A 24,048-nucleotide genomic window follows, 5' to 3' on the forward strand; every position below is an offset into this window, starting at 1 on the left:
ACCTTCGCTGTTGATGTAGGTTGAGGAACAATTCCAACATTAATCTCTGTGCCTTGAGGTATGCGTTCTGTGATGGAAATTCTTTCAGACTTACTTGCCCAATAGTGAAGAGGGATTTGGATTTTGCTTCTCATGTTTTCTACAGAATTCTGTGTTTTAAGCTCATGTACTGTGAGAGTGAATGTTTCTGTCAATAACAGCCCCCCCATCTCCACTTTTTAACAATCAAGATTGTTTGTAACTTAATTTCATTAAGCATTTCAACTTTGATGATCTGCTTAGAGATCAGCACTGTATTCAGGTCTGTATTTAGAAGATGTTTTGGCTATTTTTTTTTTACAATATTTGCCTTCTCAGTCCTTGTGTGTAGAAGTATGTGGACCGAAGGGATTTTTCGGACAACTCTTAACGCAGTGGAGCTTTCTAGCAATGCTAGAAAAACTAGCTAAAAAAAAACTAAACTAAACTAAACTAAAAGCTGCGTGTAAATTCAGCCAGTGTTAGTGGTTAATTAACTAAGAGCATAGAGCCCTAGGGCCATAACATTAGGATTTATAGTTTTAAAGTATTTGCTCTAAACAAATTGTCTTAGCAATAAGCCATTTAAACAGCATGCCTACTTTATGGCTTAAGCAGGAGGGAGTGCTTCCTGGAAGCACCTTTGGCTCCCAGCAGGAAGGACTTGGAGGATAACCACCAAAGTATGGTTCTCTGTCTAGCTGACATGTTCTAACATAAAACTTGTGTGACAACTATCTAGTTCAGCATTTTAAGGTGCTCCTCACTCTTTCCCAAATTTCTACAGCCTTTCTGCATTTTTTTATATGCTTTTAAATATAAGGAATAAAAGACCAAATAAATGAAAATAATTGTGCTGATTTTCAGTGGGGGCGGGGGGCTTGGTGGTATTTCTCATCCTCAAAGCTTCAGCTCTATGACCTTAAGAGTTGAGCAGAATTGAATATCTGTCTTTGCTCACTTATAAATATACAAAGCCAGTGTCATTATTGTCATTTTTTTTCATATGTTGTTCATATCATTGCACACATGTGGTGTCTTTGTTTTGCTGGAGTTAGTTAAATGGGATTTTGTGTAGCTTAAGAGAAACAGGAAACGTTTCAAAAGAGAAAAGATATTAGTAGAAAAGTTAAGACTTGGGGGAAAAAAATTGACACCTTCCTGTTTCAGGAAACATTTTTGTATAACAGCTTGTGTAATGCTGAACGAAATCAAAGCTAAACAAATGAAAAGCCACCTGAGAAGAAAGTGAGATTACAAAAGTGACTTCCAGGGGTACTGTTAAGATCTGCTTTGCTTTTGTTCTTTATATGCTATTTTATGTCTTTTTCTAAGGTGATTTCACTCATACTTACTCATTACAATACTCAATACTCATTACAGTTGGAGTCCTCTCATACTATTAACTTCTTCTCTTTGCATTGTAGTGGTAAGTTGCCCTCAGAGGGCAGTGGGGGAGTTCTGATGGCTCCTTAGCTTCTGTGACATTGAGCGAGACGTGGTGTGTTTTGATAATGTTTGAGAACACAAAATATTTGATCTAACCAGTGTCTGATATGGAAGAGTGGATTTCTGCAGTATTCATGCCTACTGGGAGAGTGAGAGATGTGTAGGTTGCTCCAAAAGTAATGCCTCCTATTTTATTTCCATAGAAACTATAGCGGATACAAAGGGCACAATAACATTATTTGATAAAACAAATTAGCAGTTACAGAATGCTGTTTCCCAACGTAGTCACCACCCTTAGCAACGTTATGCTGGGAATGTTGGTGGCAGGAATACGCAACCTGATCTGTTATTACTGCTTGTGTTCAGATTGTCTGACTGATGGTGTGCCTGAGCAGAAGGAAAAAAAGGACATGAGTTCTGTTATTGTCTAAAACACTGCTTACAAAGCGGGAATGTTCAAAATAGCTTTTTTTTTTTATTTGAAAAAAAAATCATATTGATTTCTTGATATTTCTGTACAGGGCCTGTCATCTGTCACCAAGAGCAATGGGCTTCTCAATATCACCTTTAAATATGACAGTAAGTAGAAAATTTGCACTTAATTCACAAAAATCAAGTATGCAGTCTCAGTTGTCAATATATAGCAGTATCTCTCTTAAAAATGACTCGAAGAGTAACATGACCTCTTTAGTTCTGAAACAACTTTCAAATCTAGGTTTGTTTCTTCTCAGTCTGGTGGGTCTCCCTATATTTCACTAATTAGAGTAAGTTGGTTTAATCATCTGTAGTAGTTTCACTGTCGGATCATTCACCCGTTACTGGTCAGAGAATTATAAAGAGTGTTTTCATTCTGTTGAATAATGCAGTCATTGAAAACCTTACACGGAAATATATAAGTGGCCATCATCAGTATAAGCTCAATGTGCAGACTAGAGAAGGTCCCAATTTACAGTAGCAGTGTTTGCATTGAAGCCAGTGCAAGTTCCATCCATCCCTTCTTCCCCCCCCCCCTTTTTTTTTGTTGTCTACTCAATTCATTCTCGTTATCCTTACATTCCTCAATTTAATGCTAACTTCTGAATTTGGAATCTTTCATTGTGAATTCATTTGTTATCTGATCTTCTTAAAGAAATGAGCAAAATTTAAGCACATCAGATTGTACAAAAGATAACTACATACAAGTTACCATTTGTTATCTGCACAAAGAACAACAGTAAGAAATGTCAGTTGGAGCGGAGATCCCTGCATTTATTTCACACAATGGAGTTTGTTGAAGTCCCTGTGTCTGTCGCATTTTTTCCATTAATTTTGGCACCAGGAACTGTAATTAACCAATGGCAAGTGTTAATTCAAAGTTCTGCTGGCACTGCACACTTCCTGAATGAAGTTATTATTTGAATTATGCAGTACTAGGGAAAGAGGTCCCTGATATCAAGGCTAAAATGTTCATATAATGTGCAAATACATTCTAAAATTGGGTAAGGCAGCGTAAAGCAGAATGTGCCTTGCTAGCTATGATTTAAAAGCTCTTAGCTTGCTACACAGCAACTCTAATGAACTCGGTTTTGTGTTCTCCTATTAGTTGGTTAGATTATTTATTCAGGTGAACAACAAATGTTTGTATGTTTTAGTATTCCAACTGTATTCAAATAAAATAAGTGATTTCCTGAAAAAACATGCGCTTTTTTCTGTGTTGTTTTCTTTCTAAACTTGTTGTTTGAAAATACAAATCAGTGTCTTGCAATCAAACCTCAGACATTTATGTTGTAATGCATTCTGGCAAATTATCGTTTGACCAGAAATTTTAGCAACCAGGATCCAATATGTTGAGCTTGCTTTTAATTAGTTCCAGACCTAGCAAAAGCTGTTACTTCAAAGTTTCCATTGAAAGAGATGCTCTATTCTCTGAAGAGGAAGTTCATGCTGTCATTCCATTCACTCATAGCAACAGAATTCTACAAACAGCAGAGTAAATACCAATTGCCCAGCTTGTGGAAAGAGCAGTATTGTACAAACTGTTCTGTTTTTAATTGTGGGGCAGTTACATGAAAGGCCACTTACGATCATTGTTTGTAGCAGAAAAGTCATTTTCTGAAACTACTTTTTACTTAGCTATTTTTTTCCTTGTTTAAGGAGCACACATCTGAATTAAATTCTGATTTCTTGTATTGGTTTGTTATAGCACTTGATTTTTTTTTTTTTTTTTAATATTTTTGGGAACTCTGTGTATCCAAGTGCAAACCATATAAATTATATCTGGATTTTCAGATTTGTCATCAGTTACTGAATGGGTGGCAGAGAAGTAGTCAAGATCAAGCATTATCTGTGGTTAAGAGCACTTCTTGGGCACCAGTTCGAAGACTTCACATCGTTGTTGTTGACATCAGAGCCTGGTCACTCACCAGTGTTCTCTTGCACTGTATGTGCACAAATTAAATGGCAGTCCTTACATTTTGAGTAATTGGTGAGGAAAAAAAATACTCTTTAGAGAGTTCCAAAATATGTAATTTTTGCAACCTGTGATACAGGCTGCTCTGGCATTACAAAATGGTAAATGAGGAGTCCTGCAAATGAGGCTTTGGCAGCTGGTCGAAGTGGTTGTGCTCAGTGACTTTTGAAGCTTTGGACTGTTTTTCATTGTTCTAAGACAAAAGCTTCATGTTGATTTACTGTACAGTATTTATTTATTTTATAAAATAAATAGCGTGCATAACTTTGCTCAGTCTTGAAGAAATGTCAGAGAATTGACTTCTTTATTCAAGTGGAAAAATGTGGGCCTTGCTGGAAACTGAATAGTTTTCAAGGTTCTTCTCTGATGTGGCACAAGAACCAGGTTGAATTAGGTTGCCCAGAAATGTGGTGGAAACCCTGACCCTGGAGACATTCAAGGCCAGGCTGGACCAGGCTTTGAGCTGTGGATGTCCCAGTTCAGAGGAGAGCACTAGATGACCTTCAGAGGTCCCTTCCAACCCTAAGGATTCTATGAACTCATATGTTTCTTTTAAAATTTACTTTTAATGTTTCTTATTAAAATTTATTTCTCTGTATTTTCAGACTGCACTCCTTACCTGAATTCAGTGGGTAAACATGTGATTGGAGATGTGCAGAATATAACCATCAGTCAGTATGCATGTTACGAACAGGTTGCAGTCACAATACTTTGGACAGCAAATGCCATTGGTAAGTAGTAGAGGAAAGTGAACTAATTCATCCTGTCTTTGGTAATGAATTCTTGTTGATCAGGTCAGTTAATGCGACTAAATTATGCTCAAAGCATTAAAGAAAACTGCTTAAGAAATTCTTGACAGCTTTGTGGAACTGCTGCTTTAAATAAGCTGCTAACGGAAAGGTGTACCGGAGAAGATACGTTCTTAACAGTAAGGTAAATGATTTCTCTAATAAAAACAACATTTTTATGGTAACCGCTGATAGAGTGACTGCTTTGACTGGAATGAAAAGAAAGGATTCTGGGGTAAAGTTACAGAGGTAGCACCAGACCTGAAATTCATTCACTGTTACCATTCATAGTCAAGCTGTCGCAGCAATAAAGTTGGTTTCAGAAGCGTGCGAAGTGCTACAAATTGGCAGAATCTTTGTAATGCTTCAGAGGTGGGGAGCAGCCATGAAAATCTTCCCTATCGCACAGAAGTTCACTGTGGCTTTTCTTTTTGCAAAGAGCTTAAAAGAGTTGTACTCATGTCTTTGAGTGCTTTTCAGTATCAAGTAAATCATTAGAGTTAAGCACAGTATAGTTTTTGAAATTAAAACATTTGATTAATGCTCATTTACTCATACAGCAGTCTCCCACTTTGATATGTCATGGTTCATACTTCCTCAAAAAGTTTTTTTTCTTACAATTAAATAACGTGGGAAGTTTGTGTGGTAAGATGACAACCTAAGTGTTGAGGTGTGGCAGCTGAAAAAGTGCCTTTATTGAACTTGACATACATTTTTTGGCATAGATCTGTCAAACACTTTCGATAAGTGTACCAGTGAAATTTTCTTTGTGCCCTCCCAGTATTAAATCTTGCTTTCGGAGTTGGTTTGGAAATTTTAAATTTGTAAGAGCAAGTAATGATTAATTGCTGGAGCTTAAGGCAGTATGTGGAAGATACCCTGAATTCTGTAGAAGTGTGCGGTTGAAACCAGTTGGTAATCTTCAGCTGCAGGCTGGATGAATCAGAACTATATGGGAAACAAATTCTGGTGTTCTCTGTTGTCTGATCAGAGGTTAATCCTCTGGGAAGCGTGAAGGCAGAACTGCTGTTGAAACATCTTGGGTAACACAGAGACTGGATGCTTTTGTGGCCTTCGTGTAAGCACAAACAGTGCTTTTGTTCCATGGAGCATTAGGAACACATTGGGCATGGCCTTTCTTTTAGTATAAAACATTTTCTTTCTTTTATTATAAAGCATTAAAAAAAAATCTATTGGAACAGAAGAACTCTTTTTTCTTTTCCGACCCATCCCCTCCCCTCCCTTCCTTCTTTCCACCCTTCCTTTCTTCCTGACAAGCCTAGTGTAAAGCCAGGTTAATCTGTGTTGATTTTTGTGGCATTTACCTTATGAAGATGGTGTCTGTGCCTCAGGTAAATGTGTATTCTGCCACATGTAATTCTCTTTAATATATGGAATTAGGTGGAGTAATGGTAATCAGTCTTGAAGAACTGTGCAGTAACTTTGACACCTGAATCACAAATCTGTCACAGCATCACACTGATATTGTGCTGTGATGCTTCTGTCACCGTGACTCAGTTTAGTCATTTAATTGGTAATCCCACGATGAGAACATTGCAAAGAAATGCAGAGGCTGTGCTGAGAGTTGGTTGTGTGAGAGGAGCTTGAAAACAATGGATGTAGTTCTGGCATCACTTAAAAATAACTGGACGTGTGCACTCACTGGAATAGATTCCATTCCTTCTAAGTCAAGCTTTCTGTTACGCTGTTATATTCTAGAAACAAAGAGATGGTGATAACTGCCATCCCTTTAAACCAAAGGTTGGAAAACTGTGTGAATATGTTATAAAGATGTATTTCTGTAATTTGCTAGCAAACTGTTACATTGCATTGCAAATCATGGAAGTACAAAGTTACCATTAAGTGTATTGCTGGTGAAGGAACTGATTATTTGTATTGCAATGATAATTTGGAAGCCTGAGCTGCAATGGGAGTCCCTCTGCTCTAAGTATTACACAGGTGTGTAGTAATTACAGCCTTTGCCAGAGACTGAATTCTAAATAGGCAAGATAGACAATGTGGGAAGAACTGATGTCACAAGTATTAAAACACAAACGTATTTCGTGTGAGGGTTAGTATTTAAGTGTGAAGAGAAATTGAACTATCTTCATATCACATAAAATATCACTGAATGCATTTTGAAATATTGCAGGGATTGAATATCTGAGAGGATTCCGAGTAATACTTGAAGAGTTGAAGTCAGAGGGAAGGCAATGTCAGCAGATGGTTTTAAGAGATCCAAAGCAGCTGAACCCAAGTTTTAAAAGAACAGTAAGTGCTTTTTTTCAAGAAATGCTTCACTATTGCTTGTGTAGTCTTGAACGTATTTATGTGCTGTTTATAAATTTGCGTACATATTTAGATAGATATATAATTAATGTGATGTTTACTAGGATGGAGATTACTTCCTAGCGTTGTTCTCTTATGAACAGTTGCTGACTGGAGATGAATCTACTCCCCTTCTTTAGGAGCTTTCCTGAGGCTGGAAACTGTCACAAAATTGTTTGGGGTGACTGGGGGGGAGAGGTGGCACATCTGTAACAAGTCCACATCCCAGCTCTGTGTGAAGCTTCCTCGTGTCAATGTTGTAACGGATGGAGAGAGAAAGGTTTCTTAATAGATTCACTAATACTCATGTTTGCAGATCTGTGGGCTAATACTGAAGAAAATGTCTTTAGTTAAAGTTTTTTCAATCTTGTCTTTTTGTGTAGGGAATGGAATCTAATCCCTTTGCAAACCTGAAGTTTGAAACAGATTACTTTGTAAAGATTGTGCCTTTTCCTTCCACTAAAAATGAAAGCAATTATCATCCATTTTTTTTCCGAACTCGACGTAAGTATTGCATACATACAGTGTCATTCCTTTCCCCTCCTTTTTTTGTTTTCAGAAATAGCTTTTCTGATTAAAAGAATAGCTTTCAATGTAGAACATGATAATGTCAGAGGAGTCTGGGTTAAGATGGTTATTGACACAGTCTTTGAAAGATCTGGGTATTAAGTGGAAAGAATTTGAATTGCGATGAAAAACCTGTAGTGAATAATTCATGTTATCCACCTACCAGAGGGAGGGTCTCAGAAAGGCCTATAATTGCCTGAGATCTGCCTGCAGCAGGATTACTCATGAAGGTGGTTCATTTCTTTTCTTCCCCTCACTGGGCACTGTGAAAAAGCTCAAATTGCTTCTGCTTTTGAGATCAGTTTCAGAAATGGGAGTGTAGAGGATAGGTATGGGTAAATGCATATGAAGTGAGGCAGCAACAAATCAAGTTGACTTTCTCGAAATTACTTAGCAATTAGCAATTCTTATTGCAGGCTAATGAGAATAAACTTGAATAAACTCATCAGTGCCTAAATAGAATTGAATAGAATCTAACTGTAAGTACCCATTTGGGTGAAATGTTGGTATTTGTCCTGCTAAGGATTACTGGTTTTCAATTTACTGAACCTATCTCATTTAAAGATGAGAAAGGGCTTGAATCGTAACTTAGAAGGTGAGTTTGCAAAATGTATTCACTCGGGGTGCATTACAAACTGGAAAAGAAATGAGAGTGCTGACTTTAAAATGCTGAAATAACTCCTTTCTTTTGCAATTTATTTTTATACTCACATAGCACAGCATGTGGATGCTCTGTCATTAATCCTTTTACCTCTATTTTCAGCGTGTGAATTATTGCTACAGCCAGAAAACCTCATCTGCAAACCTTGTAAGTAAAACAATGCTTTCTGTATGCTTATAAGAAGTTACTGCTCTCAAAGAGTCACTTGCCAGTTTATGAGTGTTTTCTCTGACAGACTGGAAGCCACGGAATCTGAATGTTACCCAGCAGGGATTCAATATGCAAGTCTCTTTTGATCATGCTCCCCACAACTTTGGATTTAGATATTACTTTCTTCACTACAAACTGAAACATGAAGGGCTGTTCAAGCAAAAGACCTGCAAACAGGTATGTCACTGTGTTTTGCAACTCTCAAAAGCAGAAAACTCATTCACATGGATGTTCTAAGGTTTTATGGAAACTTAATACAAAATCTGATCACTTTGAAGATTTTAAACTGTTTGGTGCTATTTGTGGAAGTGTCTGTTGTGTTGTGATAGCACTCATCAATCAAAAAGAACACTTGAGTGCTCAGTGGTGCTGAATACTGTAAGCAGATGAGAAGAGGCTGTTCTCTCTTGAAGGCCATACAGCTGATCAATACTTCAAATTGCATCTTATTACATTTGTTAAACGTTCCTTCCAATGATGTGATTTTATCTCCACGCCAAATTTTACCACTGAACAGATTACCCATTCAAGATGGTGTCACAAGGTACTGCTCATTTCAGTGTGAGTGTAGAATTTGGTTCTCTGTGATTTTGTACAGCTGTGCATATGTCTTCCTATGGGGGCTGCAATTTGCTGCATTGTTTTCCTTAGCTTCGGTTATTTCTCAATGTCAAATTTTATCTCAGTGGACAACCTTTGAAAACTGTTTTTTTTTTTTCAAATGGATGTTTGATCATATTCTAGTTCTGCAAGCAGAGGACTGCAGTCCTTGCATACTTGAGTAGAGAATTAGTTGTGCTGGTTTAATACAGAAGAGCACCCTAAGTTTCTAAATCAATATGAATGTATTTTACGTTATATTTTAAAAGTGTGTGTGTGTCATGCAGAGTATTTTGTTTTTGTTTTTTTTTGGATATAGGATCAAAACACAGATACCACAAGTTGTATTCTTCAGAATGTAACTCCAGGGGATTATATAATCGAGGTAATGTTTACAGAGTCATTTGTACTACAGCGGAATGAGTACATTAATGAAGGAATTAAGTGAAATTAAAGTCCAAGTCTTTAGTAACTTCAGGCATCTCTCCTGAGGTACCTTGGCCAAGTAAAGGTTTTACATTGTTCTTGACCTTTCCATAGTTCTGCTTCTCTAAATGCACAGTTTTTTCATTTGTGCCTTCAAGTAGAATTGTGAGCCTGAGTAACTCTTGGATTTTGGTTCTTCACTGGAATTATAAAGTTTGGCCAATTTCTGCTGTACTTGAAAGTTAAGTCTCTTTTGATGGATGACGATACGTGTAAAAGTTAGTATCAGGAGAATAAGCTACGTACTGCCAAAGACAAATGATTTCACTAGTTAGTACTTTTTGGTGCTCTGGAACTTTTTGAACAGTAAGTTTCTCATCAGGTTGTGGAAGCTGTTACAGTTGTTTCAGTATTACAGAAAATGAAATGAAATTTCCACAAAATAAAATTCAACTTTTACTTTCCAAAGCTGGTCGATGACACTAATACAACAAGGAAAACAATGCACTATGCACTAAAACCAGGTACGAATATTGTTTTTTAAGTAGTATGCCTTATGAATTTAGATTGTTTTAATTGCATTGGAAATAAATGTTGATTTGACATATCTATTCACTGACTGTAGACTGCTGATGCAAATGTGCTGTGATCTTTTGATGAAAAGAGAGCACGCTTGTATGTACACATCTGCATTTCTATGTCATTCATATTCACATTTAGAACAGTTTAGATCAAGAGATAATTGGAAGTAGTTGTGGATTCATCACTTTTGTTATAGATATGAAAATTTGTAATCTGTACCTAAGTAGCAAACAAACAATGCGTGCAGCAGTGTGGATGTAATGTAGTGAAACTATGAGAGCAGCTTGAACACGTTACTGGCTATGTGCTTCAGCCCTGAAATGAAATAAAGCATTCTGAAAAATCTGTCAGTTGAATGCTTGGCCTGAAATTAAATGAGGATTTCTCAGTGTAACTGCAGACCCAAAGCATAGCCTTAGATGAAGGTAATAGACAAAATGGACTGATGCAAAGTCTTTGTAGTCTTTGTGGGAAGCCACTATTTGAGCTCTCTGGATTGAAAATCCAACAGTTGAAATGACTCTTGTGTATCGTGTTAAAAATACAACTCACTCCCCCATCATGAGGGTGCAGTGTGCAGAAAGCTCTTGTTACTGACGTTAGTTGCTCTAATGCTGTGGTTATCAGGACAAGTAGCATAAAACCTCTTTAAAATGGAGCAGAACATGTTGTTTGAATTTACTGTACATTTCCAAATTCCTGATTATCATGTGCTGCAGCAATTTTATGTTCCGAGTGTGAAGATTTGATTGAGGTTTTTTAATAAGCACATGCCTAATTCTGCTTTGTTTCTCCAAGTGCATTCTCCATGGGCTGGACCAATAAGAGCTATTGCCATTACAGTCCCTTTAGTTGTCATTTCGGCGTTTGCAACACTTTTCACTGTGATGTGCCGCAAAAAGCAGCAAGGTAAGAGGGTTCATTCAGTATGGATATAAAGATGCACATTTGCAACCACAAAGGTCCCAGTTAGTAGCTTTATTCTAGAAATATCTTTACCTGAAGAACTTTCTTTTTCAGCTCTTCCTCCTTCCTTTCCACATTTCGCGCTGTGTTGAAACTTGTAGCAAATTCTTAGTTCAGTGCATGATAATTTGTTTCCAAAAGAAGTATTGCATTACAAATCTAGAATTGATGGAAATTAATTTTTTAATTAGGGTTTCTGTTTGTTTCTGAAAGTAATGCAGGACCTGTGTAGAATACAAGCATATCTGTAAATTGACATATTTTAAACATTGCCTTGTTTCATTCAGAAGTATCACTGATACTGATTTTAAACCAGAAAGAAAGTAAAGCCATGTGACACGAATGTAATTCTCAGCACTGTCTGGAATACTACTTGTGTCTGTTATTCCAGATTGCTCACTTTCCTGGAAGTTGCCTTTACACTTCATCCTAAGCCTTCTCTTCTAAAACTTAGTTGCAGATGTTTCTGTAAATTAGATTCCATCTCTATTCCCCAATTTCTCTCTCCACTGTGTCTAGGAGCTGGCAAGCTGTGCTTTTTACTCTTGAGATGTTAAAAATCAGTTGGCATTTTTTGGTAGAATCTCAGGACTCGTGCTGTTTCATCAATATGGAAAAAGCAGTTACATTCTCTAAGCCCCACGTATCTGTGTTATCCATCTGAATTTTGGAAATGAGATATAATGCAAGTGCTATGTGCCATTTGGGTTAAATCCCTTTACCTTCTGGTCTTCTGTGGCTGTTCCTTTGCTCACAACTAGCACAGTTCCAACAAAAAGACAAATCGCTCAGGGTATCTGAGCAGAGAGCTGTTCCAGCGTAGTTATTCCTGATGAATTATTCTAAGAAAAATATCCCTAAGGGCAAAGTTTATATTTTGAAATGGGCATGTTTTATTCAAAATTAGTTTAATCAACTAGAACTGTATTGAGTTAGTCTGGTGTAAGGCACCCACGTTCCAGTGTAAGTGCATCCATCCAAGGAAGGAAACACGCATAGCTATTTTGAACTAAGTTAATTTTTCTAAACTCAAATGCATCCCAAATTAATTTTCAAAAAACATTACATACCAGAGAGATGCTGTATGATATTCTGAAAGGATTTTTATTCCTGGAGTTTTGTATTCAAAAGGACTTAGCTATGCAGGAAGCTCTTCATGACAGTATACGTAAGGCTTTTTTCACAGTGAGGTGAAACAAGTTCATTCTACTTATAAATGAAAACTTTCATGAGTTGTGCAGCAGTACAATTTCATATTTCCCTTTTCAAGTATGTTCCACATAAGTAACGGCTCGGAAGGTGGTAGATTGAGGGTGTGCAACTTTTTCAGGCTGGAAAGGGATTTGAAAAAAATTATTTTCTATCTGCTTTAGTTGAAAGTCAAGAAAGTTCAAATAAACAAAAGAGCACCTTTATAGTATGAATTCTCTTTCTTTTTTTCCAATTTAGAGAATATATATTCCCATCTAGATGAGGAGAGCTCAGAATCTTCAGCTTATGGTGCAGGGCTCCCTGTGGAAAGACTTCGCCCCCGGCCAAAAGTGTTCATCTGCTATTCCAGTAAAGATTGCCAGAAACACATTAATGTTATCCAGTGCTTTGCTTATTTTCTTCAGGACTTTTGTGGCTGTGAGGTAAGCTCAACATTTCTACTATTAACAGAATTACTTTAATTAAGAGAGTACTTGCAAAACTCATCATGATAAAAGTGGGGTATTTCAATGTCTCCTATGGACAGACATAACTTGCATTATTTTTCTACATATTACATGAACTTTCTTCACTTAAGAAAAGGAAGAGATTCTAGCCTGCACAGAAAACACAATTGTGGAAAACAAGACAGTTAATAGTTAATTTTTGTTGAATTGTAATCCTACCACTGAGATCCTAGATTTTTCAGCTCTACAGCAAGTCTGACCTCTGGTGGCCAAGCACATGAACGTAATCGATGCCTCGACCTTCATTCATATGCTGAAAATGGTTTGGATCACGCTCTGTAAATAACAAACTGGAATCCCCTTTTGAGATTAGTACATTTTAGATTAGTGTTTAGTGCTGATACACCACACCTCTTTAGAATAGCATGGAGTTGAGCTGTTGCCCCTATAACTGTACCCTGTAACATACGATATCAGGCATCATTTCAGATTTGTAAATTATACAAATAAAATAGCACCTATGTTTAGAAATAATCTTTGTGGGGTTTAATTACAACACTATTGCTCAGTGAGTAGCAGAACAGTTTTCTTTTAAGTGAAGCTCGAATGTTGTCTCATAAGGAACAAAACAAATGGCATTTGAGACCCCTTTAAAATAATGACAGGACAATACTAAAAATCCTTTATCACAGATGGAAGATCAGACATTTTCCTGAAGAACAGAAATAAAGAGAAATGCAAAAGCAAAACTACTGCATTGTGCCTTTATCAGAGCATCTCCCGAGCAGCTGTCAGGTGACTTTCTTCCTGTAGATGACTGTATGATAGCAGTCTTCATGAGTCTTTCTGTTCAGGGCATCTGTTTACCCTGTCTTCTGATGTGGCAAAGTTTTATATTCTGATGTAGGTGAGATAGCAGAGGAAAAATAGGTATTTCTCAATTTAAAAAAATGCTTGAGAAAGGAGTAAGTGGTTTTGGTTTTTAATAAAACAATAAACACTAATGGTGTCTATTATGATTTTTTTAATTTTTATTTTATTTTTTTTTTTTTTGCCTTAGCAGCTCACTGATTTCTTTAGCCCAGTGAAATATTCAGGCCACAGGCAATGTTTAGAGTGGTGAATAATTACTGAAAACCTACCACTGATTCTAGTTTGTTCTTTACCAGTGCTGTGTTAATTATTGCTTCTTTCTCTTTTAAAACAGCTTGCATTTGCTTCAGGGACAAAACATAGTTAAACTTGCAATTCTGAGTCGTGGGATAAATACAATACATTATTTAGACTTCATTAGAAATATGTAATAAAAATATCAAGCGGAATTTTCTTTTTCTTTTTCAGGTGGCTCTGGATTTGTGGGAGGATATGAAAATTTGTAAAGAAAGTCAGAAAGAATGGCTCATTAAAAAAATAAATGAGTCTCAGTTTATCATCATCGTGTGCTCCAAGGGAATGAAATACTTTGTTGAAAAAAAGAATTGGAAACACAGAGGAATAACCAAAGACACAGGGAAAGGAGAACTCTTTCTATTTGCTGTGTTGACTGTTGCAGAGAAGCTTCGTCAAGCAAAGCAGAATTCAAGTGACCTCTGCAAGTTCATTGCAGTCTACTTTGATTACTCCTGCGAGGGAGACATTCCTGGTATTCTAGATCTAAGTACAAAATATAAACTCATGGACAATCTGCCTCAGCTTTATTCCCATTTACATTCCAGAGACCTTAGTGTGCAGGATTCGGAGGTGTTTCCCGCTAATATTAGTAAAAGGAATTATTTCAGGAGCAAATCTGGTAGGTCTCTTTATGTTGCCATTTGTAATATGCATCAGTTCATTGATCAGGAACCAGACTGGTTTGAGAAACAATTTATTCCCTTCTTTCCACATCCTTTACATTACTCGGAGCCTGTCATGGAAAAATTTGACTCAGGCTTGGTTTTAAATGACTTAGTGAATAAACAGGCGGCGGATGAAGATTTTTACCTGAAAGCAGATGTAAATATTATTTCAGCTGGAAGTTCAGACTCTCATTGTATAATTCAGCACTTAAATCTTGGAGAAGACATAGAAACTCAGGACATTCAGGGTGGTGGCAGCTCTGTTCTTCGACCATTGCTACATGCTGTTAAAGCTTCCAATCTTAAAGATATGCCTCGGGATTCTGGAATCTATGATTCATCCGTTCCTTCATCTGAGTTATCTTTGCCTTTAATGGAAGGACTACTGACAGATCAAACTGAAACATCTTCCATCACAGGAAGTGTTTCTTCATCATCAGGTTTAGGTAAGATACCGTGGTGTTTTAAAAACTATATTCAAACACTTAAAATACTAAAGATACTATACAAGGAAACATAGAAAGCAGCAGAGGAAGGTAAGTATTACGTGCAGGTGATCAAAAAAGACAGGTTCTAAGTAACTTCAGGAAAATTAATCTTATGGTGGGGAGGGGATCCTTAGCTGAGTAAGATAGCTGGATGTTGTGTTGAGGGACATGGTTTAGTAGGAGCTATTGGGAATAGGTGAACGGTTGGACTGGGTGATCTTTTAGGTCTTTTCCAACCTTGGTGATTCTATGATTCTATGATTCTGTGATCTCATAAAGATCATATTAGTAAGCCACTTTTCATTAATTGACCTAATTACCAGAAAGATTGTATCTTTCTTCCAGAGGCTCCTTGGCAACTGGCATGCTAAGCTGACAGCTGTGTGGTTTAATCAGGAGGGTACTGTGGTGAAGCTGACTTAAAGAAAGGCTGTCCATCTAAACTGATGTTTTATTTTGCTCTAAATACATACCAGAACCTACAGGAATGTGCTCTGTACTGTGATTAACTCAAGCTTCAGATTTGCATTAGGCTCACTGGATATGAAGCTGAGAGGAATGAACTAAAGGGTTTCACTGGAGGAATTTAAGTGCTCAGGAAACTCTCAAAAAGATACAAAGATGTAATTGCCTACAGTTAGATGGAATAAATATTGCCACAGGCCATGTGAAAAGCTGATCTCACAATGCCAGTTTGAACACACTGAATTGACACCATGACTGCATCAGTATGAAATGTTCCAGCAATTGCATTTATAGGATGAGAATATTTGAGTCTTCCTTATGCAACTGCAGCAGGTGAATATTGCATTTTGATGCTGATAATCTGTTCTGCTTTCTTGAATGAGTGTTGGCAATGAGCTAACCTGGTACACTTTTGTCTTGCCTAAATGCATTCTTTTCATTATCCCGATAATTCACAAGCCATCGATGCCATAATTTTGTTAGGGAGGCAACATGTAGATATTCATTGATGGATACAGCATCTATATCTGTAGGCTATATATACTGTAGGGAAAAACAGCAACAAGAACAGCAAGAAATTGAAAGCTTTCCGTGCTTTCAAAAAAATACAGATTTATTGATTTAATTGTATAAGACATAAATACCAAGTTATTTTTTCAAAATTCATACTATATTTTTTCAATTTCCTGCCATCAAAAAGTCAGCTTTTTTTCCTCACATATTTGTGGGAAAATTTACAGACAAAACATCTGTGAAGGTAGATGATGCTTCTCTGTGTGACTGCCTTACCAGCATTCCCCTCCATCACAGCACTCTCAGCTGAGTATCTCAGCTGCCAAGTGGTCTCTGAAAGGAGACAGTCTTCTCAGTAATTAAATCTCAAGTCACATACATACTTGTCTGCATCTGTTGGCTGCAGATGTTGAATGTTATAGCACTACCTGATAGGGATGAATCTTAATTTTGATGCTGCAACAGCCAGGGAAACCCAAATTACTGCCCAAAAATACCACTGTGACTCTCACTCACACTTCCCCTCCCAAACAGTGGTCTTAATTCGGAACTGTCTAGAACTGAGTGCCACCTACCTATTAAATAGATTGCAACTCTTTACATCTTTTTACTGTCACAGACATACAAAATATTTATAGCAGTAATATTTATCTGCATAGTAATAAGAGGAGTAAATAGAATTGTATTGCTCATATTCATGTTCTGATAGTTGGACTAGTTCAGATTATGACTTTGAATTCACAGTGCTATTGCTGTTCTGGCTACCTGTTTTTTATCCGTTGCACAGTGTGAGTGAACAGCTCTGCTTCTCCACGAAGCCCTGCTGGGGAGAAAAGTACTATTAATTCTTTAGATAAGGAATTACTGAGCACAGTAGTTCAGAGAGGCATTGTGATCCAGATGGTCTTTATAAGCTTTCTTTGCACTGTTTCTAAAACATTGGACAAATACAAAGTCAGTATTTAGAGTAATGAGCCACTTTTTTTTTCTTTTTCTTTTTAAATAGGGGAAGAAGAACCTCCTGTAATCACTTCCACAAAGTTCTTAGTGCCTGGAATATGTAAAGCAGAACTTCATTGCCATATCCATACTGATGAACTGCAGGCAATTGCTCCTTTGTAATACATCAGTACATTGTTATGCATTGCCACTTTATCAGCAGCCTCTGTGCTTTAACCACAACACTATTCCAGCACTAAATTTACTTGAAGGAACAAATGCTCCCTGAAGACGACCTGTTATTCCTAAGGGATTTTTATGGCCAGTAAATTTGATCCTATAGGCTTTCATGATTTAAGAAATGCAACATGGAAGAATAGATGAGAAACATTTCAGTGTTATTCCTATTACTAATTTAAATTTCTTGATGTTATACTGTTTATAGATGTAATAATAAAAAGTGACCTTACTTACTAGCCATAATCTTGTAGCTGGATGTGAAATTGTTTGGAATACTGAGTTCAGTATATTTTGTATTCTCAGCCCATAATGTCGAAAGCTGACACGTCTGATGACAGGAGTGTTGTAGTGAATGAGAGCAGGATATTTTTAAGAAACAAGATTAAAAAAAATTCTTCCTTCACAAAATCTAACCATGCAAGTTCTTGATTTAGTGCATTTTCTTGCTAGTTTTACTAGAGGAAGTGATTGGATTGATAAAATACAGGCAGAAAGTTGTGTGCTGAAGAGCTGCTGTGCATAGAAATACCAAAGCTACAATCATAAGAGGCAATTTGTTAGCAACTGGAAGATGAAGGTAATGCCACCTTCCTCCAGAGAAAGTCCTAGTACTCATACTGTTATTTTATGCTAGGCTAAATGGAAGATTCTGTGGTTCTGTTAAATTCCGTGTTACTTAAAGGAATTAAGTTTTCATTTTGAGGTCTAAGAAAGCTCAGTTTTGAAAAGCAGTTGTTTTTAATGTTTTTACTTTGATTTCTTCAAAATTCGCTGTATAATCCTACAAATCGTAATTGTTTTGTAATTATAAAGGTCTGTGTGGATGCCAATCAAATCTTTCATAGGTGGAGGAAAAAACAAACAAATAATTCTTTCATTCCTTTGTAGCATAAAGCGGAAACCATATATTGCATGACCTTGGAAAAAAGAAAGTGTACTTAATGGAAAATGTGTAATAGTACAAACCCACACTTTAAAGTATATCCACACACGCACACAGAATTGAAGAAAATGATATGATTCTTGATCTAATTTAGGCATAATTTTTTTTAAAGCCACAGTAATTCATAAAATTAGAAAAAATATCCTGTATATTGACATAGTAGAAGGAAATGGTATTGAGTTTGCAAAAGTTCTCTATTTTTCCTCCAAAGAATGTAACAGCTAAAATCCTTGTAAAAAGTATTTTAAAAACAAATATGTAAATACATATATTAGAGGTTAGCTTACTACTATTTTCAAGCATTAGTTGCTCTAAATAATGTTAATGATGAAAGGATCCCCTTAATTACTACTAGTTGACAGTGTGTGGACATCAAATGTTTTTAAATACATTTTTTGGAAAGGTGGAAAAAACAGTGGAAAGCCAAAGGTTCAAGGAATAGCTGTATGTTCAATATTTTGGTATCATTGCCAAAATTGTACCAGTACATAAACACAACAACTGCTGAAAATAGAATGCAGCTGATATTTGCAGAATTTTTTTTTTTCAGAAAGTTTTATGATACTTTAAGTTAGAAGTTAAGTATCAGAATAAAACATTTGTGTTCAGTTGGTTTCATTTGGCTTTTCTTAGTAATATAGAAAGACTTAGCTGGGCTCCAGTTGTGTTATCCAGTTATGCAGGTGTCCAATTTATGCAATTATGCACACCACACAAACAGACTTGAACCACTGTTCACACTCCGCATCTAGAAATGGAGCTGATATTTTGATGTGTGTTTAATGTAGTCGTGCAACTGTAAGAAGCTGTACTTGTCTGAAAGTTCTGTATTGGAAAGACTGGGTCTGACTTTTTTAAAATAAAACTGCCTTAATATGATTTTATAAAATTATTTTCTATGTATGCTCATGGAAGTTTGCCTAGCATTACATACTTACATGTCAACTGAAATCTGTCCACACAAACTGTGTAGCTATAATGAACTGCTTTGGGTGCATTTTGTCAATCAAGATGCAATAATTATCTAAGATTTATATGCCTTTATTATATACATATATTTTAATCTGAATGAAATTCAGCATTCCGCTCAATGGATCCTCCAGGCTGTATTCTCAAGGAAAAGTCTTAAAACCACTTGTGTTCCTTGTGTTGTTGCTCAGGTAAATGAAGGCTTTTGTAACAGGCTCGATCTGGTACAACCAAACTTAAAGACAAGAAAAGTCTGTAATGAGTCTATGAAACTGTTATTGTTGAGGAATTGAATTCCATACTTGGTGCTTAGTTTGCATGTACATTAGCTGTGTTGAATTGGTTTATATTTTGACTTTACAAGTTAAATTTTTTATACCTGCCATCTTCTCTGTGCCTCTGTCTCCCAGTTCTGAATTCTGCTCTTATCGCTACATAAATCAGAGACGTTCTGAAGTGTCATTAAGTGCATTTATAATTCAAGAGAGAGTTTCAAGTTACTTACCTGAACTGGGCTTCTCCCAGGTGTATTACCTGGAAGGATGTTCTGCAGTCCTATTTGTGTGCTGTGCTCAGAGTCCTATACACAAGGCACTTTGTGTTTGAAAGAAAATGGAAAGGAGGTGCTGCTACAGTTTTTAGACCTTTGGTTTAAAATATGAGTACCCTCAGAATGTTTTTCTGATGTTTGGGAACTGCTGGCCAAAATTATTCTAGTTTGAGGATGTGAAAAGTCATGGATCGATATGGGGTGTGCATATGGATTACACATCTCAAAAAAAAAACTTTGAAAGTAAGCTCTTATTTTTCCTTATCTTACATTTAAATACTGTGGTGACTTGATGCTGAATTGCTCCCCTTCCCCCCTCCCCCCCAGAAAAAACAAACTACCTGAGAACTTTGCATTTGAGCTATAGCGATAAAACGTGCATTGCACACAATATGTTTATTCGAACTATAAATGATCAGATGTGAATTACTTCTAAAAGGTCAGAAGTTAAAGGCTGCACTGTAGATCAGTGAGAGGATTTTTTCTCTCATTCTGCAATAAATTATCTTATTTTACTTGCTATCATTATCTGTTGCTGTTTCCCAGACTCATAAAAACCAGAAAAATTGTCAGATTCTATCTTTTATAGCAGGATACAATTTTACTTTTTTTTCTGATTTAATAAAGTCTGACTTGCCTGTGAGGTTCACTTTCATGGGCAGGTGCACTGTTGGCAAGGACTTGTGTTTGTAGCAGTCCATAGGAATAGCAGGAATTGGCCATATTGCTCTCAAAAATCAAGGAGAAGGCAATGTTCTTTCCTCACTATCAAACATTAACTAGATGACCAGGCAATGAAATGCTTGCCCATGTCTACCTCAGTGCTGGAGGCACAGTTGCTTGAGATTTGGGTATTTCACTTCAAGGCAGACATTTGGGAACGTTGAAGTGAAAATGAGAGATGCTGAAAAATACGTTTTATATATATATAAAATCAGATATAATAGTTTATATTGTGTATGTAATAGTTTATTATAAACAGGAGTGCAAGAAGAATAACATCTGGAGAATTTTCTTCATCAATTAATGTGAAGACTTCATTTCTTAGTGCACGTGGAGCCATAACATTCAAGAGTGATTTATCACAGATGTCCAACTACCTTTCTTTGCAGACTGCTGTAGGTTTGGCAACGTGTGGAGGGTTGAACCAGCAAGAATGAGCGTGTGGAATGTTGTTCTGTTGGGCTGCTGATTTACCTGGAATTCTAACTATTTAGTCGCTAAAAAAAAAGAGTCAGTTTAAGAGAGGCAGTCTTGTTGATTACATGAGGCAGGTAAATTTATTGCACAATAATTATATAATTGACATTTCTTCTCCATGGGGGAAATACGCACCTGCGGAGTCACTTAGTTGTAAATGGTAGGTATATGGTAGAACACGAGCTCTCCCTGTGCAAATTCTGTACTACCATCTGTCTGCAAATCAACATTGAACTTGCTTTTAACTATATAGACAGCACTTTATGATGAGATTTTACTCAACCAAAAAATATTTGACTGTCAGTAATCATAATTTGTTAGAGAATGTATTCTAACTAATAAGCATAGAAAACGATTATTCAGAGAGTCTTGGAGACCAGTTCAGTGTGTATCCTGTACTGCAAAAAAGCAGTCTTTGAGGCTGTATTTCACTGCAGTTCAATACTGCGTGGTGACAGTAACGCACGGTGCAACTTGCTGAACAGTAATCACAATATAAGCATCTTTTTCAGTAGCATTTTCTAAGTCCTTTATAACTGCTCTGTCTGCACCCCTTTTTAGCAGTGCTGTATTTCTCAGGTGATTCAGCCAGTTTCAGTGGGGCTGATTATGAAACCAGAAACTGGCAATGTGAGTGAGATGCGTCAGAGTTGTTTGGTGTTTCACAAGATTTTTTAACTCACAAGACACAACCAGACACGCAAATGACATAAACAAGTGTTATTATCCTCATTTTACATGAGAAATTGATAGGAACTAGATAGGAAATGGATCTGCTTCAGAGCAGAGGTGAGGCTGATGTCAGATGAGGATAGAACAAGGGATTTGTATCTTAGTCTTGAGCCATAATGGTGTTTCTTTCAACAGCCTGTAGGCAGCCAGCATGTTTCATTAGAGATAGCAGCTTTTGCCATTTTGCAACAATCCACGTGGTAGAACAGTCACCTGGGCACTGTTTTACACCCCAGCCAAGTTCTGTGACAGGCAAAGAGCAGCAGAAGTGCAGGAAGAACTGCAGGAGGAGGAGACAGGCATGGGGTGGATGTAAGCCATGGATTTTATTTCCTCTGCAGTAGGGGACCGAAGGGCGAGTTAGGGCAGCCTTGTGACCATACACAACTCGACAGGGGCCTATTTCAAGCCCCACTTCCAGATAAACTTTTGCCTGATATGAGCCTGGTTTGCAAGAATCACTCCTTTATCATTTTGATGAAAGGAGTGAGTTCATTGCTGTCAGTTACATCATACCAATTTCAGAATAATTAGAAGTGAGAATAGTGTTAAACCTGCTTGTCTTTAAATGTCTGCTGTGGAGAATGTTCCCGTAAAAGTTGTTATTCATCAGCAGAAAGGAAACTGCCTGCTCTGCTGTAGCTTTTGCAAATATGCCAAGGTGTGACTTTGGTGTTAGGAAGGAAACCACCATCTCTCTGCAGGATAGCAGTTGGACGACGCACAGCCACTGAGGGTGGAGTGAGAATAATAGTTACGGGGATCAGGAAAACAAGGCAGGATTCTCACTGCTGAACTTGACCCTCTGCTTAGGCTGCCTTTATGCCTGGGAAATGTGTGTATTTGAAAATTGCTGCCCTCACCATAAGTTGGCTTCTTTAATAACAAAGATTGTTATTATCTTTTTAAAGTATAACTCTTAAATGTTGCTGTATTTTAGGACAAGCTTTCGGACTGAAGTAACAATTCATTTAACACAGTATTTTGCTTAATAAATACAGTTTTATACTCTAAAAAGGCTAAAAGACAACTGCATATTGTGTCATAGGGTTAATCATCCTCAAAAACAGGAATTACAAATTACTACTAATAAGCAAAAAAGCATTATATCTCCCTGGACAGCATTGTCAGCTGATCTGGATGAGATCAGTTAGATTATTGTGTAAGTAGAAATGTTGAGGGCACATAGACAGAAGAGTTGTCTCTAAACAGAGTATCTCTTCCCATTTCCTGATAATGAATACCAAATGTTGCTCTCCTTTACAGCCTTACTGAGTCCTGAATGAGAGGTGGACATACACGTGCTGCCAGTCACAGTGCTGCCTTTGGGCACCCAGGAGCAGGGAGCAGGATGGTTGCTCTCTAGTTCTCCTGGCGGCTGTTGTGATGAAGATCTGAGGTTTCAGGAATCCACCACAGACAACCAGACCTAAGCAGCCCCAGAGGTTGCTGCATTCTGCCAATTATGTTCGTCTTGCTGTGAGGCAGATTTTGCTCATAGAACTGTAATTCCCTGTATAGGTAACTTTGCCACAGGGCCAGATAAGTGCTAAGTCCTCACACACCTGATTAGTTTATGTGGATTGCTGCTTTAGGAATGATGGAAAAAAAGAAATTGCAGTGAACAATTACTTTTAACTGGCTTCTGGTACCATGGAAAAGAACAGAAAATGGGTGTAGGCCTGACACACAGAGCTCTTACAGGCTAAGCCAATGGGTGAACTGCGTGTAGCTTATCTCATAGTGGCTGTACCAACTGTACTCCAACTAAATCCAAAGGAGAAATTAAGTTCAGTCATTTTTTTAGTAGATGTACCAAATTTCTCCAGTCTTTATTTCAAAAAGCTGAGTAACAGAACAGGCTGTGCTTAGTACCAAAATATATGCCAGAGTAATGTTTTGTTTAAGAATACTGTGGGATCTGGGTGGTTGATTTCGAGCTGAATTGCCTGTAATTTAAAAAGAGTGTTTCAGAGCACCATAAGTACCAACGTCTTTACATGTGAACTTTGATTCCTGAGTATTCTCAGACTGTTTTGAAGTGGAGTTCAGGTTAGTATCCCAATCTGAAGAAATCAAATGGAATTGAAGACATCTACTTAAAAATAAACTAGGTCTGATGTCCATTCTGCCTTCTTAGACTCAGCTCTCTGAAACAACTGGAAGGTTAAGTTATTCTATTGTAATATATTTCTGGTGCCTCTGGGCTGCAGAAGGCGGTTAGCTATTTTTTGTCCATCATTCCTTTCCCATCGGCTGCTCTGTGTTGGCAGTTCCGCTGTTGAAAAAGACCGAGCATCTTTATTTCATTTGCGTTCGCATTAGGTGATTGTTGCTGCACTGAAGTAGCGTCCATAGACTTGTTACTGAATGTAGGTTTGCCAGCGTACGACAAACACCGTTTTCAGCACGTCTTGGTGCTTTATGGGCACAGCTGCCCAGTCGTGACGGTGTCACCGTCCCCGGAGGTGT

At 37.2% G+C, this 24,048-nt stretch overlaps 1 protein-coding gene across 7 annotated transcripts in view; it reads left to right on the forward strand.

The window, feature by feature from the left end:
• IL17RD (interleukin 17 receptor D) overlaps positions 1-20,088 on the forward strand; it is a 59,318-nt gene extending 39,230 nt beyond the window's left edge. For 6 of the 7 annotated variants that reach the window (XM_042823458.1, XM_042823459.1, XM_042823460.1 and 3 more), the window contains 12 exons: positions 1,989-2,046; positions 4,522-4,647; positions 6,857-6,975; positions 7,416-7,536; positions 8,363-8,407; positions 8,496-8,647; positions 9,390-9,455; positions 9,966-10,020; positions 10,877-10,987; positions 12,494-12,678; positions 14,044-14,983; positions 17,010-20,088. In XM_042823458.1, coding sequence (XP_042679392.1) covers positions 1,989-2,046; positions 4,522-4,647; positions 6,857-6,975; positions 7,416-7,536; positions 8,363-8,407; positions 8,496-8,647; positions 9,390-9,455; positions 9,966-10,020; positions 10,877-10,987; positions 12,494-12,678; positions 14,044-14,983; positions 17,010-17,125 — 2,094 coding nt within the window. In that variant the 3' untranslated portion in view covers positions 17,126-20,088. The remainder of the gene's footprint in view (positions 1-1,988; positions 2,047-4,521; positions 4,648-6,856; positions 6,976-7,415; positions 7,537-8,362; positions 8,408-8,495; positions 8,648-9,389; positions 9,456-9,965; positions 10,021-10,876; positions 10,988-12,493; positions 12,679-14,043; positions 14,984-17,009) is intronic. The other variant, XM_042823463.1, reaches the window with a different exon arrangement.
• Positions 20,089-24,048: the final 3,960 nt, after the last annotated feature.

This window comes from Centrocercus urophasianus, unplaced genomic scaffold (assembly GCF_019232065.1).
Source record: "Centrocercus urophasianus isolate 14NV4802_14NV808 unplaced genomic scaffold, USGS_Curo_1.0 seq_22, whole genome shotgun sequence".
In the NCBI taxonomy this organism is placed as follows: Eukaryota; Metazoa; Chordata; class Aves; order Galliformes; family Phasianidae; genus Centrocercus; species Centrocercus urophasianus.